This window comes from Delphinus delphis, chromosome 4 (genome assembly GCF_949987515.2).
Source record: "Delphinus delphis chromosome 4, mDelDel1.2, whole genome shotgun sequence".
Classification (NCBI taxonomy): Eukaryota; Metazoa; Chordata; class Mammalia; order Artiodactyla; family Delphinidae; genus Delphinus; species Delphinus delphis.
The window spans coordinates 67,247,855-67,268,567 of record NC_082686.1 but is presented as its reverse complement, the minus strand read 5'-3'; the positions used below and the strand labels follow the sequence as shown (position 1 = coordinate 67,268,567).

Below are 20,713 nucleotides of genomic sequence, written 5' to 3'. Positions count from 1 at the left end.
GCTGGCTTGTATAAAGGTATGCTCAACACTGAATAATCTCATTTAATAATATAAATACATAACAAAGAATTGACAATCTATATATTGGAGAAAATAATCATTGTTAAGTTTTCATTACATTAAGACTCATTCCCATACAAATTTGAAACATTATTCTAAAGGTTTATGCCATAGAGATTGCCCCTTAATTTGATTCTGGCATTAATGAAATCACCCTGGTTCTCAAAATACGATTTCTGCCTCTCCATTTGCACTGTTTTTTTCCTACCTGGAGAGCCATTCCCCAACTTTTCTTTTGTGAATCTTTATTTGAATAACTTCAGTGCAACCTAGTTACTCATGCCTTTGCTGCACTTCCTTGTAGATATCTTTATTTCTGCACTTATCACAGTGAACAGAACTTCATTGTTCACTTATCTGTATCTTTACCAGGAAAATAAAATTCCTTGCAAATAGGTACCATAACTTGTTTATCTCTAATTCCTGGTGCTTAGATCATTTGACTGTCTTTTAAATACCAGTGTTCCTCACGGTTCTATCCTTGCTGTCTTTTTACCGTACTCTTATTATCTCTTAGTTATTCCATCCATTTTCATGAATTAATTGCTATCCATATATTAATAGCTCCAGATCTTTATAGCTGAAACATTTCTTCTGAACTTTAAACCTGTATTTCCAAATAAATGTTTGATACTCCCAATTAAATGTTCCAAGGACATCTAAAATGTAACATGTCCAAAACTAAATTCATTAGTATTGCCCCAAACGTTTTCTTCCTTATTATCAGTTAATGACCCTACTATCCACCATTTGCTCAAGCCAGAGCCCTACATTCAATGTTGGCTTTTCTTCTCCCTTACTTTCACACATCTAGTCATATCAAGTTTGTCAATTCTGTCAGGACCAAGGAGGGTGAGCTAAGTGAGGCACTCACCTTGAGCACAAAATTTAAGGGAGTACCAAAATTCAGTAATCAAGACAAAGGGTATCCTTGTCTCACCCTTAACCCATTTTTTCTCCACATTACAGTCAGAAATACCACTGAAAAATAAAAATCTAACCATCATTCCTCTATTCAAAATCCTTTTGAAGCTCTCTACTAGTCTCCTGATAAAGTTCTAATTCCTTAGTAGGTTAAAAGGCCCTTCATTATCTAGTTTCTGTCAATTTCTCCTCTCTATCTTTCCATTTATGCTCCAGGCAATTTGAATTCCTTTAAGGCCTTCAAATATGTCATACTATTTCTCATCTCCTTGTCTTACAGATACCGTGTCCTATTTCTGTTTCACTTTCAATCTTTTCTTTGATTAATCTTTGAATTAATTGCTGCTAATCCTTTAGGTCTTACCTTACACATCATTTCTTTCCTGACCCTCGAAGTCTTAGTCAGATATCCCTCCTATGTGTTCCTATAGCTTTCTCTGTATTTCACCAGCTGTGACAGTGATCATACTATATTGAAATTTCCTGTTTTCTTATCTGTCTCCCTCCTCCTGCTGGACCAAATAAATTCTTTGAAAGCATGAATTCTGTAGCTATCTAATTCACCAGTGTGACCCCAAAACCTAGCACAGAATCTGACACATAAACGGCTCATTAAGTCAATGTCTATCAAATTAATGAGTGAAAAAAATCAAATGAATAAATTAAATTATAGTGAAAAGTCAGAGAACTGACTTATTAGTACCCAGAAAATTGAAGCAGCTGACTAATGATGACAGCTAACACTTATTTAACATTTCATAATTTATTAAACATTTCCATTACAGCATCTCTTTTGATCTTCATAATTACTCTGATATGTAAATAATATTATTGTGCAATGATCCAGAGAAAAAGACATAGTACTAATCAGAGGAAAACCAGGAAAATATTTGGCTTCAAAGGGAGAAGGAAGCAGAGAATGCATTATCACAGGGCTCCAGGAATTACGCATAAATTTCCTTGGAATTGGAATTGCAATCTGATATAATAATATTAGCCCCCCCCAACCCCGGGTAGAAAATAATCAGATGGAACATTGAGTCTCTGGGCTCTTTATCCTCTATTGAGCTCTTTATGTGTTTGGACTGGATATCTTCCAGTGGGGGGTGTCACCCAAAGGCTCAGTGTGAGAACAGGTTTCCAGGTCAATGATTAGAAACAATCATGTCCAAGTTTCCCCTTAGGCTGTGTAAACTAAGCAACACACACATCCCCCTTCCACTTCCATTGCTGGGTTCCCTGTGGTAAAGAGAATGCCACTTGATCTAAGTTGCATCAGTTTCCCCCTACTTATCCAACTCCTCTTATTCTCTTTGCTTAAGAGCAAACTTCTTGGGAGCATTGCAGAGCAGGGCAGAAACGGCTAAACCTAGAAGCTACTTTAAAAGGCCCAACGAATTTTAAAAGTCTTTCAATTACCAGATAAATAACCATCAGATGAAATAAGCTAGTTCAAAAGGAAGGATTAATTATTTTCCTTGCTTCATTATATACTGTAGTGTAGATCAGTACATCTCAACCTTGACTACACATTAGAATCACCTAGATACTTAAAAAATTACAGATGCCAAGGCCTTATCCCACAGAGATCCTGATTTAATTAGTCCTACATAGGGTCCAGGGATCAGTCTTTCTTAAAGCTCTCTAGGAAACTTCTTATTAGTTATGTAACCTTGGGCACTTTTTTTTGAGGTTTCTGACTTTATTCAGTTAATTTATCTCCAATGTCTAGGGAAAACCCCTATAATAACACTTACCTAATAGGTTAGTGTGAGGACTGAATGAAATAGTTTGTGTAAAGTGCTTACATCACCCTTTACATGTGGAAGGCATCAGTGGCTATTAGTTTCCTTTGCCCCACTGCACTTACCAAGAGCTATCACCATAAGCAATCCTGGAACTCCAAAAGCCAATGCATAGCAGTCTTTCCCAAAACATTGCACATCTCCTACAGGAAAACAAAACAAAACAAAACAAATTAATCCTGAATCTTAAGTCTTTGATGTTCTATTCTGTAAGCTCAGGTTTTTGAGGTCATAGACATAGCCATCCTCTTTCTTCCCATCACCTAATCCACAATCCTTCTTTTAGGCCAGACAAAGCAAGGTTAAAAGAAATTCTCTCAGATTTTCAAACCCTTATAAAAGGAGAAGATGGACAGGAGGAAGACTTGAACAGATTTCTGGCTGGCCTGAGTAAAGCTTATACAGAGTCCCTCAGAAAAGATACCAACCTCTCAGCATGGGTGTGACAAATGTAGAAATCAAGCTCCCTGCATTGATGGAGAGGTAGAAGACTGAGAAGTATCTAGTCCGTTCCTCTGCCTGAAAAAAAAAAAAGGCCAAATCATCAGTGCAATATGCCTCCTACCTCCACCCCCTACCTCACGTTCAGACTAAGTGAGAGGTACATACACAGAGACAGATTCAGGCACTGCCTCTGTGAATGTGTATGTGAATATCATATCAGATATTTTAACACATATCTCGCTGACCCCAGACAAACATTTCCCTATCTTTCAAACCCTAGTACAAGCATCTTTAACATTCTTTTACCCCTTTATCTTGGCAAAAATGATCATCTTGTACACTATGCCTATGTATTGTGTCCTATACATATCTATTCTTAGTTTCTTTGCATTAAATGTCTGTTTCTTTCTGTAGGTTGAGTTCCTTTAGGGCAGAAATTGTATCTTATTATTTTCTGTATTCCCCACTAGCATAGTACCTGTTATACTACAGACAATAAATGTTTATTAACTGAATTTATTAAGTGATTGAGTGACTAAATTAAATAATTGATTTTGTGGAATGTGTGGTAGGAATAGGACTAGAACATGGGACAGTGGAGTAAATTGTCCGTCAAACAGGATAATTTACCTAATGTTTATGGGAAGTCTGCCAAAGAGTATAAAAGGATGTCTGTGGGCTTGGAAATGGCTGGTGGAAACCTGGAGGTGGGTTTGTACTATTATTGAAATATCTTTGTGGAGCAGTTACAAAATGAAGCAATTTTCAAATACAGTTGCTGATGCTTTATTCATTGTGCACTTCTGTGCTTCATTCTGACACCCCAGATCTTTTCCTGACACATCAGCACAATCCTCATTTTCTATTTATGGTGTGTTTTGCTTCCTCTTCTGGTCCCCATTTAAACTCATTACACCAATCTATGAGTATAGTTCATTGTGCATAGAATCCCACTTGCCAGAGGTTGGTTATTTCTCCAACGTCAGCAAGCAATTATGATCTATGGACCCTCAGGCAGATAAAGAATATAAAATAACTCAAATGGTCTGAAGGGTTAGAGACATGAAGGAAGACAGGACACAGAGAAAGAACAGAGTGAAAACCCAGAAACATGGTAACCAGCTACAGAAGAGGGAATAATACATGGAGACAGACAAAAAAGAAAACTGAGAGGAAAAAAGAGGAAGCTAGAAATGTTAGCTGATCTAAGAATAGACTACTTCCCTTGCCTAGTTGTCACTGCTTCCTTATACAGGCCCATTTTTACCTTTATTCATACTGTTTTCCCCTCCCACTGACAGTGGCAAGTATTTAGGAAAAGAAGGAATGATCATCCAGACAGGTTCATCTAGAGAAACTCATTCTGTTTTATTCCAAATGGTCCTTTTCCCCTTTCATAGAATCTCAAAGCTAGAGATGCTTAAATCATCTCCATACTACTCATCACCTCCCATTCCCAAAGTGATTACCATGTACCTTCTTAAGTAACTCAAGTGAGAGTAAACTCGCTACTTCCAACTATTTGAAGTTTTTCTTTCCATCAAGCCAGAAGCTAGCTTCCTATAGCTTTCAGCCATTGACCTTTGGTTTAATTACTGATATCCTTCAAATATCTATAGACAGCTAAGATATTCTCTTTAATTCTTATCTTATCCAGGCTATAAATATCTCCATTTCCCTCAACCTTTCTTCATAAGAGCATCTTTTAGTCCATCTACCACCCTGGTCACTTTCCTTTGAAATGTTGCAGTTTTTCCCTCTATTAATGACCAGTACCCAGCACTGAACACAGCTCCTCAGATATGATCTGACTGGTGGATCACTTCAATCTTGGCAAATGGTTACCTGCCGTTTGATGCCTGCTCTACATTCTTGAAAAACACAGAAATTACAGGACTCTTACATGTTTTTCTTCAAACTGGTCTCCACCAAAAGCTGCCACACAGGGTTTGATACCTCCTGTCCCCAAAGCTATTAGACTCAAGCCGACCATTGACAGGACTCTGAAATGGAGAGGTGAGAGTACTAACCATATTGATACTAAACACAACTGTAGAAATAAAATATAGAGCTACAAGAGAAAAAAAATGTGTACAAGGGCAAAGACCTCCTTCACATTTCTACACTGTGGGCATTTTCCATATGCCTTCAGTCCTAGGGGAGACTCAGGTACACTTATAATCCTTGAGTTTCTGCCAGAAAATATACATTACATGGTGAGATGTGTCCCTGATAGTTTCATTTACCCCTTGTGCACAACAGATAGAAGCAGATACTGAAGGAACTCCAAAGTTAAAGCACTGGTTCTCAATCTTGTCTTAGTCAAAGGGACACTTCAATAGAATGACCTTGTGAACCCTTATCCCACATATCCTTAGTAACCACAAAATAAAATGTTAAACTAGTCATAACTAATAGGAGTAGTGTCACTGATTTCTGAGGGGACAAAAATAAGGAGGTATTTAATATTTATTAACTTTCAAACAAAATTCTTAACTCATTGGAAAATACACATATAGGCACAGTATAAACATGAATATGTACGACCTGCTTCTTGAACAACTCTAATCTTCTCTACTGACTGAACCAACAGACATCAGAATCTATCAAGAGTCTCTGGCATCATAAACATCAAGAGCTTAATAAAGAGGGATAGAGAAACTGGAATATATGGAACTACACATAAATGGGAATAATCCAAGCTTTGAAAATGAATTCTACAATGTATTATAAGGAAATATCACAGACATTTTTTTTTAACTCTGGTAAAGGTACAATGTGTGGATGGGTGAATAGGTGAGGGAATATGGAGGGCATGAAGGTTTTAATGTCTTCAAGCACATGAAGAGTTTTTATCAAAAGGATACTAACTGGGCATTCTACTAGTCCCCAAATATTTAATAAAAACAAATGAGCTCAGATAAAGCAGGAGAGTTCAACTGGTCAAAGTTTTTTCCTTAACCAATTTGGTATTAAAACAGATCGGAAAATAAAGGGACATCATTGGTAAGAAGACAGAAAAACATCTGTAATGAATGTGTGAGACATTTACCTGCCCAATGGAGGAAAAGTGGTTTAGTTTATTCCATGATTTTACTCACGTGTGTAACATTTGTCCCCCCAGTATTGGTAAGGCACCCATGGACTTGATCACATGGCCAAGCACATACACCAAGGAGAGATAGATGATTGTCCTGTTGAGAGAGTTAAATCAGTCAGTCTACAAACAGAATTCAGAGATTTGAGTAATTACAGCCTCAGAGTTCATACTGTTCTCAATGCCAGGATAAATGGAGCGGCAGGAGGAGGGGGTAGAGGAGGAAAGAATTACCTGAGATATGCAAATAGAAATAATAATGGTGAATGAAACAAACAGTCTAGAAAAAGAGACAGTAACTCTTTACCCTGTAGTGTTAGAGATAATGGACATTCCTTTCTCATACCTGCTCTCTTTTCCCTCACTAACCCCACACAAACACAGAGTACCCCGATCTTGTGTAGATATGTCATGACCAAGTTGGATTTGTAGCCAGCGATAATGTTTTAAGTAAGGAGAACCAGAAGAACAGGATACTTTGACCCGAGGTTTCTTCCAAGGAATGTCTTTGGCTCTAGAAATCCATAAGGGTCAAGAAAGAATGTCACATAAACAGGAAAAAAGGGATGGTTAACACAAAGAACTTTCTCTAAACACAATCACTGGGATATACAGAGAGGTAAAGGGCTCTCAGGTTCAGTCTGAACACTTGGGTTAATTGTAATCCCCACCACAGTTTCCTCATGGACAATTTCCCAAGGATAAGAAAGGAACCAGGGTCTTTGAACAGACTTTCCAGTGATATAGCTCATGCAGTTGATAGGGACTTGTTGTTATGCTGTTTTTTCAAAAAAATCTGAATGACAAACAGGAAGTAGAAGAGTGAGGAATTCCAGTAAGAACATATGTAGAGATATACACACTGAAACATGGCATACTACCAAATATACAATGTGTATTATTTGTATTAGGACACCAGTATTCTCTCTATATATAAGTAGAATATTAATACTAGAAGGAACTTTGGAAATTATATAGCTTACTTCTGTGATTTTGAAGTGTTATATGCTAATGTGGAATATAAAGAATGGAATGAAGGTAGCAGAGAGGCTGGAGATGTCAGAAATCTCAGAATGTGGATTTCTCATTCTAAATGCCTAATCTTCCTAGGTTGGCTCTCCAGGGAAGGGATCTTAGAGGGTTTATAATGGGAAGCAGGGGATAAGAAAGCTGAGTGACTAAACCAGGGCTAATTAATATTAGGGGAAGGGGCAGCCTTTTCCAAAAGGCCTTGTAGTGTCTTCTGGAGAAAAGTTTCCTTCATTGGAATAAAAAGAATGAATAGAAAGAAAGGGAATAAAAAGGGACTGAAAAAAAGGCCAAAAATTATGAACACAAAATAGATAATCTATGCTAAATCATCACAGAGAAAAAACAAAAGGAGTCTGAGCTGGAGTGATAGTCTGCGTTGGGAGAACAGGGCAATATCAGGTTGTTGGACTAAATGAATGAGAGAAGTGTAAGTGCCTTAAAAGGAAAACAGGCAACCTTCTAGGTGAAAGATTCAGGGAATTAGTCTAGAATGTGAGGAATATAAGACAGGAAGCTAATGGCAGAGAACTTTAACAGAAGTAGAGAGAAGTCAAGAGAGACTTGGAAATTCTGCATTTGAAATGGAGTCATTGGGGTCATTACAATCCCAACCACAGGACACAGATCTGTTTTAGATAGACTTGACCAATCTTCCATTTGCAAATGAGGAAAGTGAAATCCAGAGAAGTCAAAGGATATTTTTAAGGTGACATTCTAATTAGTATTAGGATTAGGTCTAGAACTTCCACTTTCTTACAGCCCAGCATTCCTTCAATTTTATCATGAACAAGTTAATGTGGAAAAAGGAAAGGGAAGAGAAAGAAGTTTTAAATTTTATTTAACTGTAAGAATATCAAAAGCCAGAGACATTTTTAGTTAAAGCTTAGGAACTGAGAAGGAGTATGTGCAGTAGGCATATATTATTGTACATACTTCCTCTGATGGCAGAGGAAGAGACCTAGGATAAAGAGGGTCAGCTCTGATGAGACCAAAAAAAAAAAAAAAATAGTGGGGGAAGGACATGCTATAGACACACTCAAAAAAACCCCAGAAATTGTAGAGAAGACATCCAAAAGCATATTTGGCAATAAACATATTTAAGAGAGTGGCTTTTAGTGATTGCCATGATCAGGAGTCCAGAGTAATAGGCACAGGTCACAAGGTAAAAACCAACACTAGGGACTATGACTAAAAATGTTATTCTCTCTTAAAAGCAACTAAGCATCAAAAATTGCATCTGAGCATGTAATTAACCCTCTCAGTAGATGTTTATAGAAATAATAAAAATCCAGTGTCCATGCTTAAAAATTTTCTTTTCCACTGTATATCCACTGGCTACTCTTTCCTGTGTGTAGCCCTGAAGGAAGGTTCACCTCTTTCCTGACATAGCGAGTTCCTTATACAAGAGTCAGGGACCCTGGGTACCCATTTTCTCTTAACAAAGCTATGATTCTGCGACTGCAAACAGAGGAAGCACTTTTAATAGAAGTTGTTTACTAAATTCAGATGTTTCTAATGTTATAGGATGTTTTTCATCCTGAAGATAACATCTGAAGAAAAGGAGAGGAGTTTTAAATACTTATATGCTTATGTTGCTGTCATCATTGTTTTTGTACATGTGAGCTCACACACCCCCCGATAGAACAAGTTACTCATGTTTTCTCCAACTCACTTTCTCTCAGAAAGAGATACCAATTCATCCCCAAAGAGTTTTGTTATTTAAAAAGCAACCACAGGGTTTCCCTGGTGGCAAAATGGTTAAGAATCCGCCTGCCAGTGCAGGGGACACGGGTTCAAGCCCTGGTCCGGGAAGATCCCACGTCACGGAGCAACTAAGCCTGTGCACCACAACTACTGAGGCCGTGTGCCACAACTACTGAAGCCCATGCACCTAGAGCCCGTGCTCTGCAACAAGAGAGCCACCGCAATGAGAAGCCCACTCACCGCAACTAGAGAAAGCCCGCACACAGCAACGAAGACCCAACACAGTCAAGATAAAGATAAGATTGGAGCTGATTTCTTTGATTTGCTTTGGTGTTTTCACGGCAGGAAATGCTTTCAAATCATTTTCTGTGTGTAATCTGAATGCAGGTAAAGAATTCCTCAATTTGTCAGAATGCTAATTAAATGTAATAATAATTTGTGTAACCTGCTGTGATACTAAAGTGGCTAATGACAGTCACTTGGGTTTCCAACCAGGAAGGGTTTGTTTTAATGCACATGTCTAATTTAAGAAGTTCACTGCTTTATTATCATGTAATATTGTCGTTTGCTTGAAATAGTGCAAAGCAAATAGTTGACTGATCACTCCTTAAGAATTTATGGTTTCTTGTAAAATCAACAGAGAATCTATTTCCAAAGAAAGAAATATCAAAATTAAGTAATAATTTAAAAATGTACGGGGAAAGTATCTCAGGCAACTCATAACAATTCCTAGATGTTTTTTATTAGTCCATGATGTTTTCACAGTAAGAAAGGCTCTAAATTTATAGATAAATGCTGGGCCCGCTACCTTAATATGTGAGTGTGGTTGCCCTGGATGCAGTGCAGAGGATACACAGAGGTGATAATTTTGTGCTCCAAGAGAATTAATGGTGGAAAGTTACACGATGCTCAAATAGCTCCTTCCTTAGGAAAAAGGAAACTATCCAAAAAGTCACACACCTAGCAGAATCTATTGGAACCTTGGGACTTAGATATTTTTATAATCCTATTTCTTTTTTTATAGAGCTTCAAAAAATCATCTTTGTTCAAAAAGAGGAAATATTTTCTTTACTATAAACGGACAGAACTTTTCTCATATTTTCACAAATGTTGGTGTTCTTCTATTTCAGGAATTAATTAAAAATGTTGTCATCAAATAAAAATTCCCATATTATTTAAATTTTTTTTTTTTTTTTTTGTGGTACGCAGGCCTCTCACTGTTGTGCCCTCTCCCGTTGCGGAGTGCAGGCTCCGGACGCGCAGGCTCAGCGGCCATGGCTCACAGGCCCAGTCGCTCCGTGGCATGTGGGACCCTCCAGGACCGGGGCACAAACCCATGTCCCCTGCATCGGCAGGCGGACTCTCAACCACTGCGCCACCAGGGAAGCCCTAAAATATTTCTTTTATTATTATCAAGTGTCAAAGGTAATCAAGGCTATTACTCTTGAGGCACAAAGCAGATGTTGACATAAGAATGCTCTTTGTCACTACCCCTTATTGTCGTATGCCATGGTGCCAGTGATGTCTCACCCTAATCCCTGGAACCTATGACTATAATGAGATGTCACTTCTTTAATTATGTTATATTATATGACACAATTGACAGTAAGATAGTGAGATTAACTAGATGAGCCTGATCTAATCATATGAGCCCTTAAAAGCAGAGACTTTTCTCTGGTAACAGAAGGGGAAGAGATTCAAAGTTCGAGAAGGGTTTGATACACCATACTGATAGCCTGAATATGGAAAGAACCATGTGTCAAGGAAAGGGGACACCTCCACCTGAATGATGGCAAGAAAATAAGAACCTACAATGACAAGGAAATGAATTCAGGCAACAACGAATGAGGCTGGTGGTAGATTATTACCCAGAGTCCAACCTAGGAGACACCCAGACCTGTGAGCCAACTGACTGCCTCCAACTTCTCACTTACAGAATTGTGATATAATAAATGAATCTGGTTTTAAGCCAAAAATAAATAAATAAATTTATTTTAAAAAAGTAGCTGAAGTAGAGATTAAAAAAAAAAAAAGGAATCACAATACCCACAACAAAATAAGTCATCTTCACACCTGCCCACACCTACCTCAGTCTTGTGCCTACATTTGAGTATCTGAGGGTGAATAAATTTATTAATTGAAACACTTGCTGTGCTGTGGGCCTGTTATGTACCAGGCACTGTTCTAGGTGCTGTGGATAAAAATATAAATGAGACTTTGTCTTCTAAGTGTCTGAAGAAGGTATTAGATTCATATACAATAGTTGTGATAAGACAGAGTTTGGTAAATGTCACATGAGGGTAAAAAATGAGTTCAGAGAACTTTAGATTACTTCTGGCTAGTGGTGAAAGACGTGGGGCAGAGAATACTCCACTGCATAGGTGGAATTTGAACTGAGCGTTAAAGGGTTTGGACATAGAAGGCTGGGAGGAAGGAGATTCCATGAAGTAGAAACTATGCAAACAGACATGGAAAAGAAATGTCCCTGTTTATCATTAGGTAAGTATTAGTATTTGGTTTTTCTCTAGTGTACATTTTTGAAAGGGAGTATGATAATAAGAGCAGAAAGGTAAGTTGGATGAGATTAGTAGACAGTGTGTTAGCAGAAATTTTTGAGCAGAGTAGTAATATGAACAGAGATTTCTTTTAGGAAGATTAATTTGACAGAAGTGCACAGACTCAATTGTGAACAAAAGATATGGGAAGCAATGAAAACATCATACACGTCCATTTCAATAGCCCAGTTTAGAGGCTAATGAAAACCAAAACTAGAGTAGTGGTGATTGATGGCCATGGGATTCAGTGTTGAGGAGGGAGAATGTGAGAGAGATTATAGAAATAGAATTGGCAGAATTTGAAAACTGATTGGATGTGGGAGTATAGGAAAGCTAGGAGAGAGGATAAGGTGGAATATCCAGGAGATGAATGCTAACATGCAGTTATAATGCATAAGGGCGCTTGAGTGACAGGTTAAGATTACAGAGTTTGAGGAGCCATTAGCATATAGGTAAAACTGACACCGCAGAGCCTGCTAAGGGAGAATCTGGAGAAAGGGAAGAGGGTAAAAGGTATACACTGGGGAAATGCTTACATTCAGGAAAGAGTAAAGTAAACAAAAAGCAAAAGAAAAGCCAAATGAGGAAGAATCCAAAAAAGTAAAAGAGCCAGAAAATACAGTGTTAGAGAAGCCCAGGAAGTTTCAAGAATTTAGGAGTGATAACAGACTAAAATGTTAAAACACGTTCAAAGTGAATAAGAATTTAGAAAAGACCACTGGGTTTGATAACAAGGAGATCATTACCAGTGATCTAAGAGAGAAGAATTTCAATAGGATAAAAAGATGACATACTATATATTATTTCACTTACCGTAATCTGCTTTGTATTAAAGCTAGTTGAATATGAACACCATGAAGCAGGTATTATGTCTTATTCATCTTTTTATACCTCATGGTTCTTTGGACAAATAGAAGTTGCTCAATAAACATTTACTGAATTAAACTCGATCAGCTTAAGTTGAATCTGATTGGATTCTACTGCACTGCATTACATTACTCCACCCTAAGGAGTGATAATGAAGAGTGAGAAAGGAAGGCAACAAATAATAAGTGATTCTTTTAAAAATCTGAAGGTAGTGATTCTTTTAAAAATCTAAAAAAGAAGATAGAAAAAGAAAGGTTAACAATAATTTTGTTTGTTTAAAGGTCTCATATTTGCCCTTGCTTCTAGGTACAGGAATCACAAAGAGTGTCTCTGAGGAAGAATTTGAAGGAAAGAGATGGAGGTATTGAGGGTACAAAGACACCAAGGAGAGTGATCTAGGTGACGGTGATACATTTGTAAAAATTCATCCAGCTGTACATTTAAGACTTTTGGATTTGTGTACTTTATGTAAGTTATACCTCAATAAAAATAAATTCAAAAAAAATTAAAAGTACCTCATAAAGGATTGAGATTGAGGGCACGAGTGGAGGTTGCTAAATTTCCTCTGAAATAGTCAGGAAGCTATTACTTACCAAATCTCAGATCTATACTTTTTCAATCTTAAAAGAAGTCATTTTAAAAATAAATAAAATTACTACGTGATATATGTGAGTCTTTTATTCTATAACTGAATGAAGACTATATACCATGGTTTATACTTTCTTTCTGCACATAGTGCCAACCCTCTATCTGGATGGACTCGGTAACTACTACTACATAAGGAGCAAACATAGATCTCAGCCACCTGCCATACCTTTCCCAAGGCAAGAAACTGTGTTTAGTACTAAGTTGTGGTTGTAGCGCTATATTGGGTGCTGATTAAAAACTTTAGAAGAATGAATATATCTAGGTCAAAGTGAGATAGAAACCAATGTTTACTAAAGAGGATTCCTTGGAACACTAGGTCCACAAGAAATCCTGGAAAAATATTCCACGGTTAAATAAGTTTGGAAAATACTACATACCATAACCTCCTCTTGGATATTTTATAGTATGAGTTCACAAGTTAAAGGCTGTAAGAAGTCATGCAGTAAAGATACCTTTTTAGCTTTATTCAGCCTAGCATTTTCCAAACTTATTTGACTATGAGAGCTTTATGTTCCCATATAACATTCATTAGATCCTATACAACCAATTTTCAACAGAATGCAGTTTGAGAAATGCTAATTTAGACAATTCCATAGATGACAAGTCTACAGAAAATACCTGAGTGATGGATATCTAAGAGCCATCTCTAGCCCATGAGGATGATGTTATAGGGGACAAAAATAACACTGTCCCAAACATATCTCTTGGTGCTATTTTCAGGGACTTAAAAGATACTGAACTGAATAGACCATTAGTCTAATTCATGAAGATATTTATTATATTATTAAGAAATAAACTACAGAAGGTTAGAGAAGAGAAACAGAGATGGTAAAAGAGCTAAAAAGAGGGATTCATAAGAAGATAGTAAAAGTGTTGGGATGACTCAATCTAGAGAAGAGATGGATAGTATATCAAATAACTACATTGAATTATAAATTTTCTTGTGGGTAGCAATCTCTATCACCTGAGATCAGAACAAGAACTAGTCTTAAATTACAGAATGGAAGATTAAAATTAGATAAAAGAAAAAAACCTGCTGACTGAAAAGGGTATAGAAATATTGGAAAAACTGATAATGAAGAGACAAAACCTTTCTGTATTGTCAGTCTGAGAGAGATTCTTATTTGTCATGGATGACATAAGCATGTTCTTGCTTGGAAGCAAGAGGCTAGAAGTGATAGTCTCTGCACAATTAATATGTGCAGCTTCTTGGACTGTGACCTCCCATCATCCTTACTTGAATTTTCCCAACCATGAGTCAGCAATGGCTGCTCCCAGGATGGGAGTGAAATAACAGAGGCTGCTGAAGGCATGGTATACAGATGTGGAAGTGTCTTCACTCCAGTGCAGGAAATACAGGAAATACAGGGTCAGCACAGCTGAAGCAAAAAAAGAGAGACAAAACAAAATAGATGCATTAAAATGATTTATGGAGCAGAAGAACATTTGATATGGTCTTTGAAGTTGATCTTGACCTTCAACACTCCTATCAGTGAAGTGATGAGGGGTGATTGCTGGGCAGTAGAAGCAGGGCCCCTTGGAGTTGTGGGAGTAAATGGGGCTATGCTTAGTATACAAATGCAATACTCCTCCCTTCAGTCTACGTGTACACAGCATCATTTAGGCTAATCCAAAAGATAACATGGGGCTTCTAATATCCCTTCCTTCTCCTTCCCAGCAATGATATAATCCATAGACCCGAGGAACAGAAATGAAGAATGGAATGTCGATGATGAGAGTTTTTCCACTTATATTCTCATAGGCTGTGTTCTGATTTCCACTTGGCCTTTCTGTTCTTGGCCTGTATGAGTTAGTAGGTGAAATCCCATGAGGCATTTTTTGGAAGTCTTCGCCAAAGGAAAGGACCAATTGGATGAAGGCAGAAAGAGTAGATAAGGGAAATAAGTGCATATGAGATAGGTTGTTACAAACATGGGGTGAGAGTGAGTGGAGAAGAGTAGGACTCAGGGACACAAAATTACCTTTCATGCCATAATACGAAAAGCGCTCACAGAATTCATTCACCACAATGAAGACAATACTCAGTGGATAGTTGGAGCCACAGATTTTCTAAGAAACAAAAAGGCAATGGTTCAAGCATGAACTATATTTCCCTGTTTAAACCATTAGATTGCTCCACAACAGAAAAAAATCATTTATTTTAAGTTGCCATGATAGGTCATGCGAAACAATGGCCCCTGCTCTTCATGAAACAGCCAGTATCACACTAAAAGTGCTTGCATTGCTGATTTAGCAGTGAGAAGCTATTCTGAATATTACTTTGTTCCTCAATTCATTTACCATGAAACTGCTCAGGCATTCCTTGATACTAGACACCAGGACCTGTTCATCTTCCCACAAGTACTAAATGAAAAGCCTGGGGCTCTGAGTAGGAGAATAATCATACTTATTTTCAGGAACATAACAAAGAGTTGGCCTATGGAGCACTTGATGTCCAGGCAGTCACACTCACATGTCAGTATCCTGCTTAGCTCCACTGTGCGGATTAACCTTTCTGTTTCCACTTGCCCCATTCACTCTGCTGGGAAAAATCCTAGCAACATGAAGGTTTCCCATTCAGTGGCTACTGAAGCCAGGCACAGAGCCTAGTACAGATTGCTAAAGGTAAGATGACTGATCACCTTGACCTTGGGCAGAGAGTTCTTAAATCTTGTCAAATTAAATGGCCATTGTTTCTATGAAAGAGAGATTCTATAACATTTTCATGTTAATCCTTTTGGGCATTAAAAGGACTACGCTATTTCATGCACTGTATCAGTCAGAATAAAAGGAACATCACGTATTATTTCAAATCCTTACCCATTATGATAGTCCAGTCAATATGAGAGGGGGATGGAGATATGTGTCCTTGGTTCAATCAAATCTTATCATGAGATTTTTATTGCCTTTTCTTATTCATAAGATGTACATACATCTTTGTAAGCAGCCTCAAATTCTTTGGGACCAGAAAATGTATAACTAAATAAATTAATGTATTCATTCTTTTATCCACATGGATATATAAAAACAACCCTCCAAAATATTAATATACATTAACATATGATAAAAACTTGCTTGGAAGACAATATGAATTAGTCTTATTACCTTCCCAGCTCACAGCTCGAGAATCATGCAAACTGAAGTTTAGTAACACATTTCTACTAGCTATGTAACACTGTCACTGGCTGTGTTAACATACTGATCCAGGCCATGTCACTATACTTGGCTTTATACTTCAGTTTTGTTATTCCAAAGAAACTACCACCTCTAGAATACTACTACAGTTACCTCTTTGCCTGTAGTAAGAATTCAGTAAATACTGGCTAGTATGTCTGTATCCTCTCCATTTACAGGATTTTGATATGAGGACTGAATAAGAATTGGCAAGTGCTTTAACAAGTGTATAAAGTAAAACATTATTATTACTCTCTTGTTTCTCTGTCCTTTCTCCCACTGTAAACTGGAACACAGTAACAGAAACTAGATCTATTCTAAAACTTCTCTTGGTGGTCAGCATAGATTCTGTGCACAGGGGAAACTAAGGGCTGAGATTTTTTTTTGGTGAAGAAAGAACAATCACACACAGTTCTCCAGAAAGGAGTACTTGCCAAGTTTCCCTGGACATTCAAATTGCTTTTTTTCCACCCCAGAGAAACTCAGAATATACAATGAAATATAGCCAAGTCCTGGATACCAACTGAAGAACTCTACCTCTTTCTGCTGCTTCCTCTCCTAAGTTAAAGGAAACTTCTGTTTAGGTTTGGTTTACAGGTTAATTCTAACTCCAAGAGAGAATAGTTTTTAATACTCTAACACAGCTCAGCGTGAAGCTCCAGGGGCCAAGGAGGAGAACCAAAGGAGTAAGTCTGTTCCTACCAGAGACAGAACTGAATCTGAAGACTCACCGGAGATGGCTTCTTTGGAAAGCTGGGGGGTCGAGGTGGTACCTCTTCAGGGGAGACAGGTAAAAAAGGAGTTTCCTTGAACTCATTTGTCTGGAAGAGATTCATGGCTGGCTCCTTACTCTCTCTCTCTTCAAGCATTTGGCTTCGGTAGGCAGTTGGGACAGCTGCCAGGCTACTGTGAAAAGGGGGACTGGGAGGGGAAGAGGGGGTGGCTTCAGCAACTAGGTTTAACCCTGTGGGTGTCAGGCGTCAGCAGCCGCCTGCAAAGCAGAAAGCTATAGAGAAAGGAAGGATTGGGTCTCAGAGACTAGTTCAAAAGAACATTTATGTCACAGGGGAGTGAGAATAACACATCACGGGATGAGACAGTATAATGCTGGAAAATTTCAAATGAGTGAAAATTAGTTAAGAACACAATGCCTGGAGCATAGCTTAGAGCAGATTTTGAAATCGATTTCAGGGTAATAATAGCTACCATTTATTGCACACCTATTGTGGGGAAGGTTTATACACACACACACACACACACACACATATATATTATATCTACATGTTCTAATTCTTACTACTATCCGCATTTTATAGGAACTAATGTCCTAAGAGGTTATGTAATTTGTCCAAAGTCATGTGGCCAGTAAGTGGCAGATCTGGAATTTTCACTATGCCACTACAGATTAGTATCAGTAATGCCTGTGGTCGTTACTTAGGAATGGAAACTATGGAAATAAAAACATAGCAATGTAGGGGAAATGAAATGCATCAAAGAGGGAAACAGAATTTGGAGAGATACAAAAAATGTTGATTTTTGGTTTTCAGCATAATAAAGTTCAACTAGAAATGTCTTATAAGCAATTAAAGAGGTGGAGCTGAAGAAAACAAAAGGAAAGGGTTGGTGATGTACATTTGGGAATCATTCTTCTCCTTTACTAAATTCATTCCCTGTGTTTTCATTTTCTCACTTCAAGATGAATCCATCATTTAATTAGTAAATAAAATTTAATTTGTGTAAAAATTATGAGCCAGTTATTTTCTAGGAACCATTATAAACATCATATTTCTTAATTTTCAGTGAATGGACTCCCAAATGACTCCAGAATATAATATTTAGTTCTTATCAGAGGAGGAACAAGAACAGAGATGACAATGATAGATATATTTTAGACAGTATTATTTTTGCTAAGTCAAAGAGGTAAAAGAACAAGAGAGTACGGTGCCCATCTAGATGTCAATCAAAAGAAAAAGGAAAAGAATGGCTAGAGAGCAATAAGAAAAATGAGGACTAAACCAAAAAAGAAGTCAGGAAACAGGAGAATGAATTATTTTATTTTAGAATATGAGAACTTATGACTCTCTCCCTCATAAAATTCTTACATTACCTATTTGAGTTATTGACAAATAAGACCAGGAGAAACTCTACCCTTTCCTCCCTAAACTCCATCTTAGACTTTGACCATGTTTTCCCAGCTTCTACTCACTCCTCCTCCTGCTTCTCTCCCATCAACCTTTACCCAAAGAAGGGTCCACTTCATTTCTGTTTGTGACATTAATGATTAAGCTACAGTTATTCTTTCAGGAAGTACTGCACTTTCTGACCTAGTTTGGTTAATGACTCTGGATACAAAACAGATGAACAGTCAAAACTTACTAGTCAAATTAACCACTAGAGGCACAGATGCTTTTAAGATCTAATTATATCACCGGCTCCCCCTGCTCTGGCCTTGTACCTCTGGAATAGCATTTGATCTCTCAGAGCAGATGGAATAGCACCGGTAGGCAAGGCACCAATTCATTTGTGCTTATAGGTGCCCTAAATACCAGACTTTAGAGTACTGGCATTGGTTCTCTGATACTCGTTTGTTTAGGTGAAATTCTTCTTTTGATTATGGCAATACCATGCTAGCATTTATAAAATCGAATAGTATCAGAGATGGAAGGAATCTTAATCTTGTCCTACATAAACTAAACTTCCCTGATGCTAAAAATCACTTAGGGATATATATATTTACATATATATTTATATTTGTATATATATTTATAACTACAAATTTTCACAGCAATTCACACACACACCACACACAATTTACAGGCCTTTGCTTTGAAAAGTCTTATTGAATAGATCTAAGTAGGTATCTAAGAACTTTTATTTTTAATAAGCATCTCTGGTAATTCTTATAATAGGGATTTGGTGAACACTGGTTTGAAATCCTTTTCCTAGTCTAGCCTGAAGAATATTACAGAAGAGCCTCCCAGCCTCCAAGACCTATTCTAGAGCCTTTTCTATCTTATCAAGATGCCTCTTGTACACCATCATTTTTGCTAAGTTGAAATCAGATAGAAGGATAAAAGGGAAAAGATCAAAGAGAAAAGCAATTCCTGAATAGAAATGAGTACAAACTCTTGAAAGATAAAAAAAAATAAGAGTGAAAGAATCTAAAATATCAGTGATAAGAGTAAAAAATATTTGTGACCTCAATGATTATGACAGAAGAGAGTGATATTTTACAATCATGTACAAAAAGGAGGCTGAAAATGACAGATACTAATATAGTCAGAGAAGAGGCAAATATGAAATTAAAAGAGAACATGTGTTTAGCAAGGTGTATGAATACAAAATCATCACATAGAAATAAATTGTATTTAAATATCAGCAAAAACAAATAGAAAAGGGAATTTAAAACATTATACCAGCTCTAAAAGCATAAAAAATACCTAGGAATAAATCTATTGAAAGATGTCTAAGACATCAACACTAACCACTCTTAAAACATTATTGAAAGAAATTAAAGATCTAAATAAATGGAGAGACATACCATGCTCATGATTTGGAAGCCTCAGCAAAAATGTCAGTAATCCCCCAATCAATCTATAATTGCAACACAAAATCCAACAGGTTTTGTGAGTGTAGAAAATGACAAGTTGATTTTTAAAATTCATATAGAGATACAAAAAGCGAAGAATAGCAAAGGCAATCTTGAAGAACAATAGTGGAGGATTTGCACTAACCAGTAGGAGACCTATTATAAAGCTATAGTAATTATAACAGAGTGGAACAGACACAAAGATAGATAAGGCAACCAATGCAACAGAACAGAGTGCAGAAAAAGACCCACACATATACTGAGGCATCAGTTATGACAAACGTGACACTGCAGTGCAGTGGGGGAAATGATGGTGTTTTTAACTAAAAAAACACCATCTAGGGCTTCCCTGGTGGCGCAGTGGTTGAGAGTTCGCCTGCCGATGCAGGGGACACCGGTTCGTGCCCCGGTCCGGGAAGATCCCACATGCCGCGGAGCGGCTGGGCCCGTGAGCCATGGCCGCTGAGCCTGCGCGTCTGGAGCCTGTGCTCCGCAACCGGAGAGGCCACAACAGTGAGAGGCCCGTGTACCGCAAGAAAACAAACAAACAAAATAAATAAATAATAAAAAAAAAACACACCATCTAGATACTCATATGGAAAAAAATATGTTTACCCATGTTTTTATGCATGGTGTAAATATATCTTACACCATGCATAAAAACCAATTCAATACAGATTACAGATCTGTCAAAGTTTAAAAAATTAAAGCTTTTAGAGGAAAACGTAAGAGAGCATCTTTATGGCTGTGGATAAGCCAAGATTTCTTAAATAAGACATAAAATATGGTAACCATAAAAGAAAAATAATTGATA

The 20,713-nt window shown here is 37.4% G+C and overlaps 1 protein-coding gene across 2 annotated transcripts in view; it reads right to left on the bottom strand.

The window, feature by feature from the left end:
• Positions 1 to 17,197, bottom strand: part of SLC15A2 (solute carrier family 15 member 2) — a 36,904-nt gene extending 19,707 nt beyond the window's left edge. For both annotated transcript variants that reach the window (XM_060010752.1, XM_060010753.1), the window contains exons 1-7: positions 17,042 to 17,197; positions 15,119 to 15,206; positions 14,374 to 14,515; positions 6,335 to 6,427; positions 5,137 to 5,236; positions 3,218 to 3,308; positions 2,855 to 2,932 (exon numbers count right to left, since the gene is read on the bottom strand). In XM_060010752.1, the coding sequence (XP_059866735.1) occupies positions 2,855 to 2,932; positions 3,218 to 3,308; positions 5,137 to 5,236; positions 6,335 to 6,427; positions 14,374 to 14,515; positions 15,119 to 15,206; positions 17,042 to 17,179 (730 nt within the window). In that variant the 5' untranslated portion in view covers positions 17,180 to 17,197. The remainder of the gene's footprint in view (positions 1 to 2,854; positions 2,933 to 3,217; positions 3,309 to 5,136; positions 5,237 to 6,334; positions 6,428 to 14,373; positions 14,516 to 15,118; positions 15,207 to 17,041) is intronic.
• Positions 17,198 to 20,713: the final 3,516 nt, after the last annotated feature.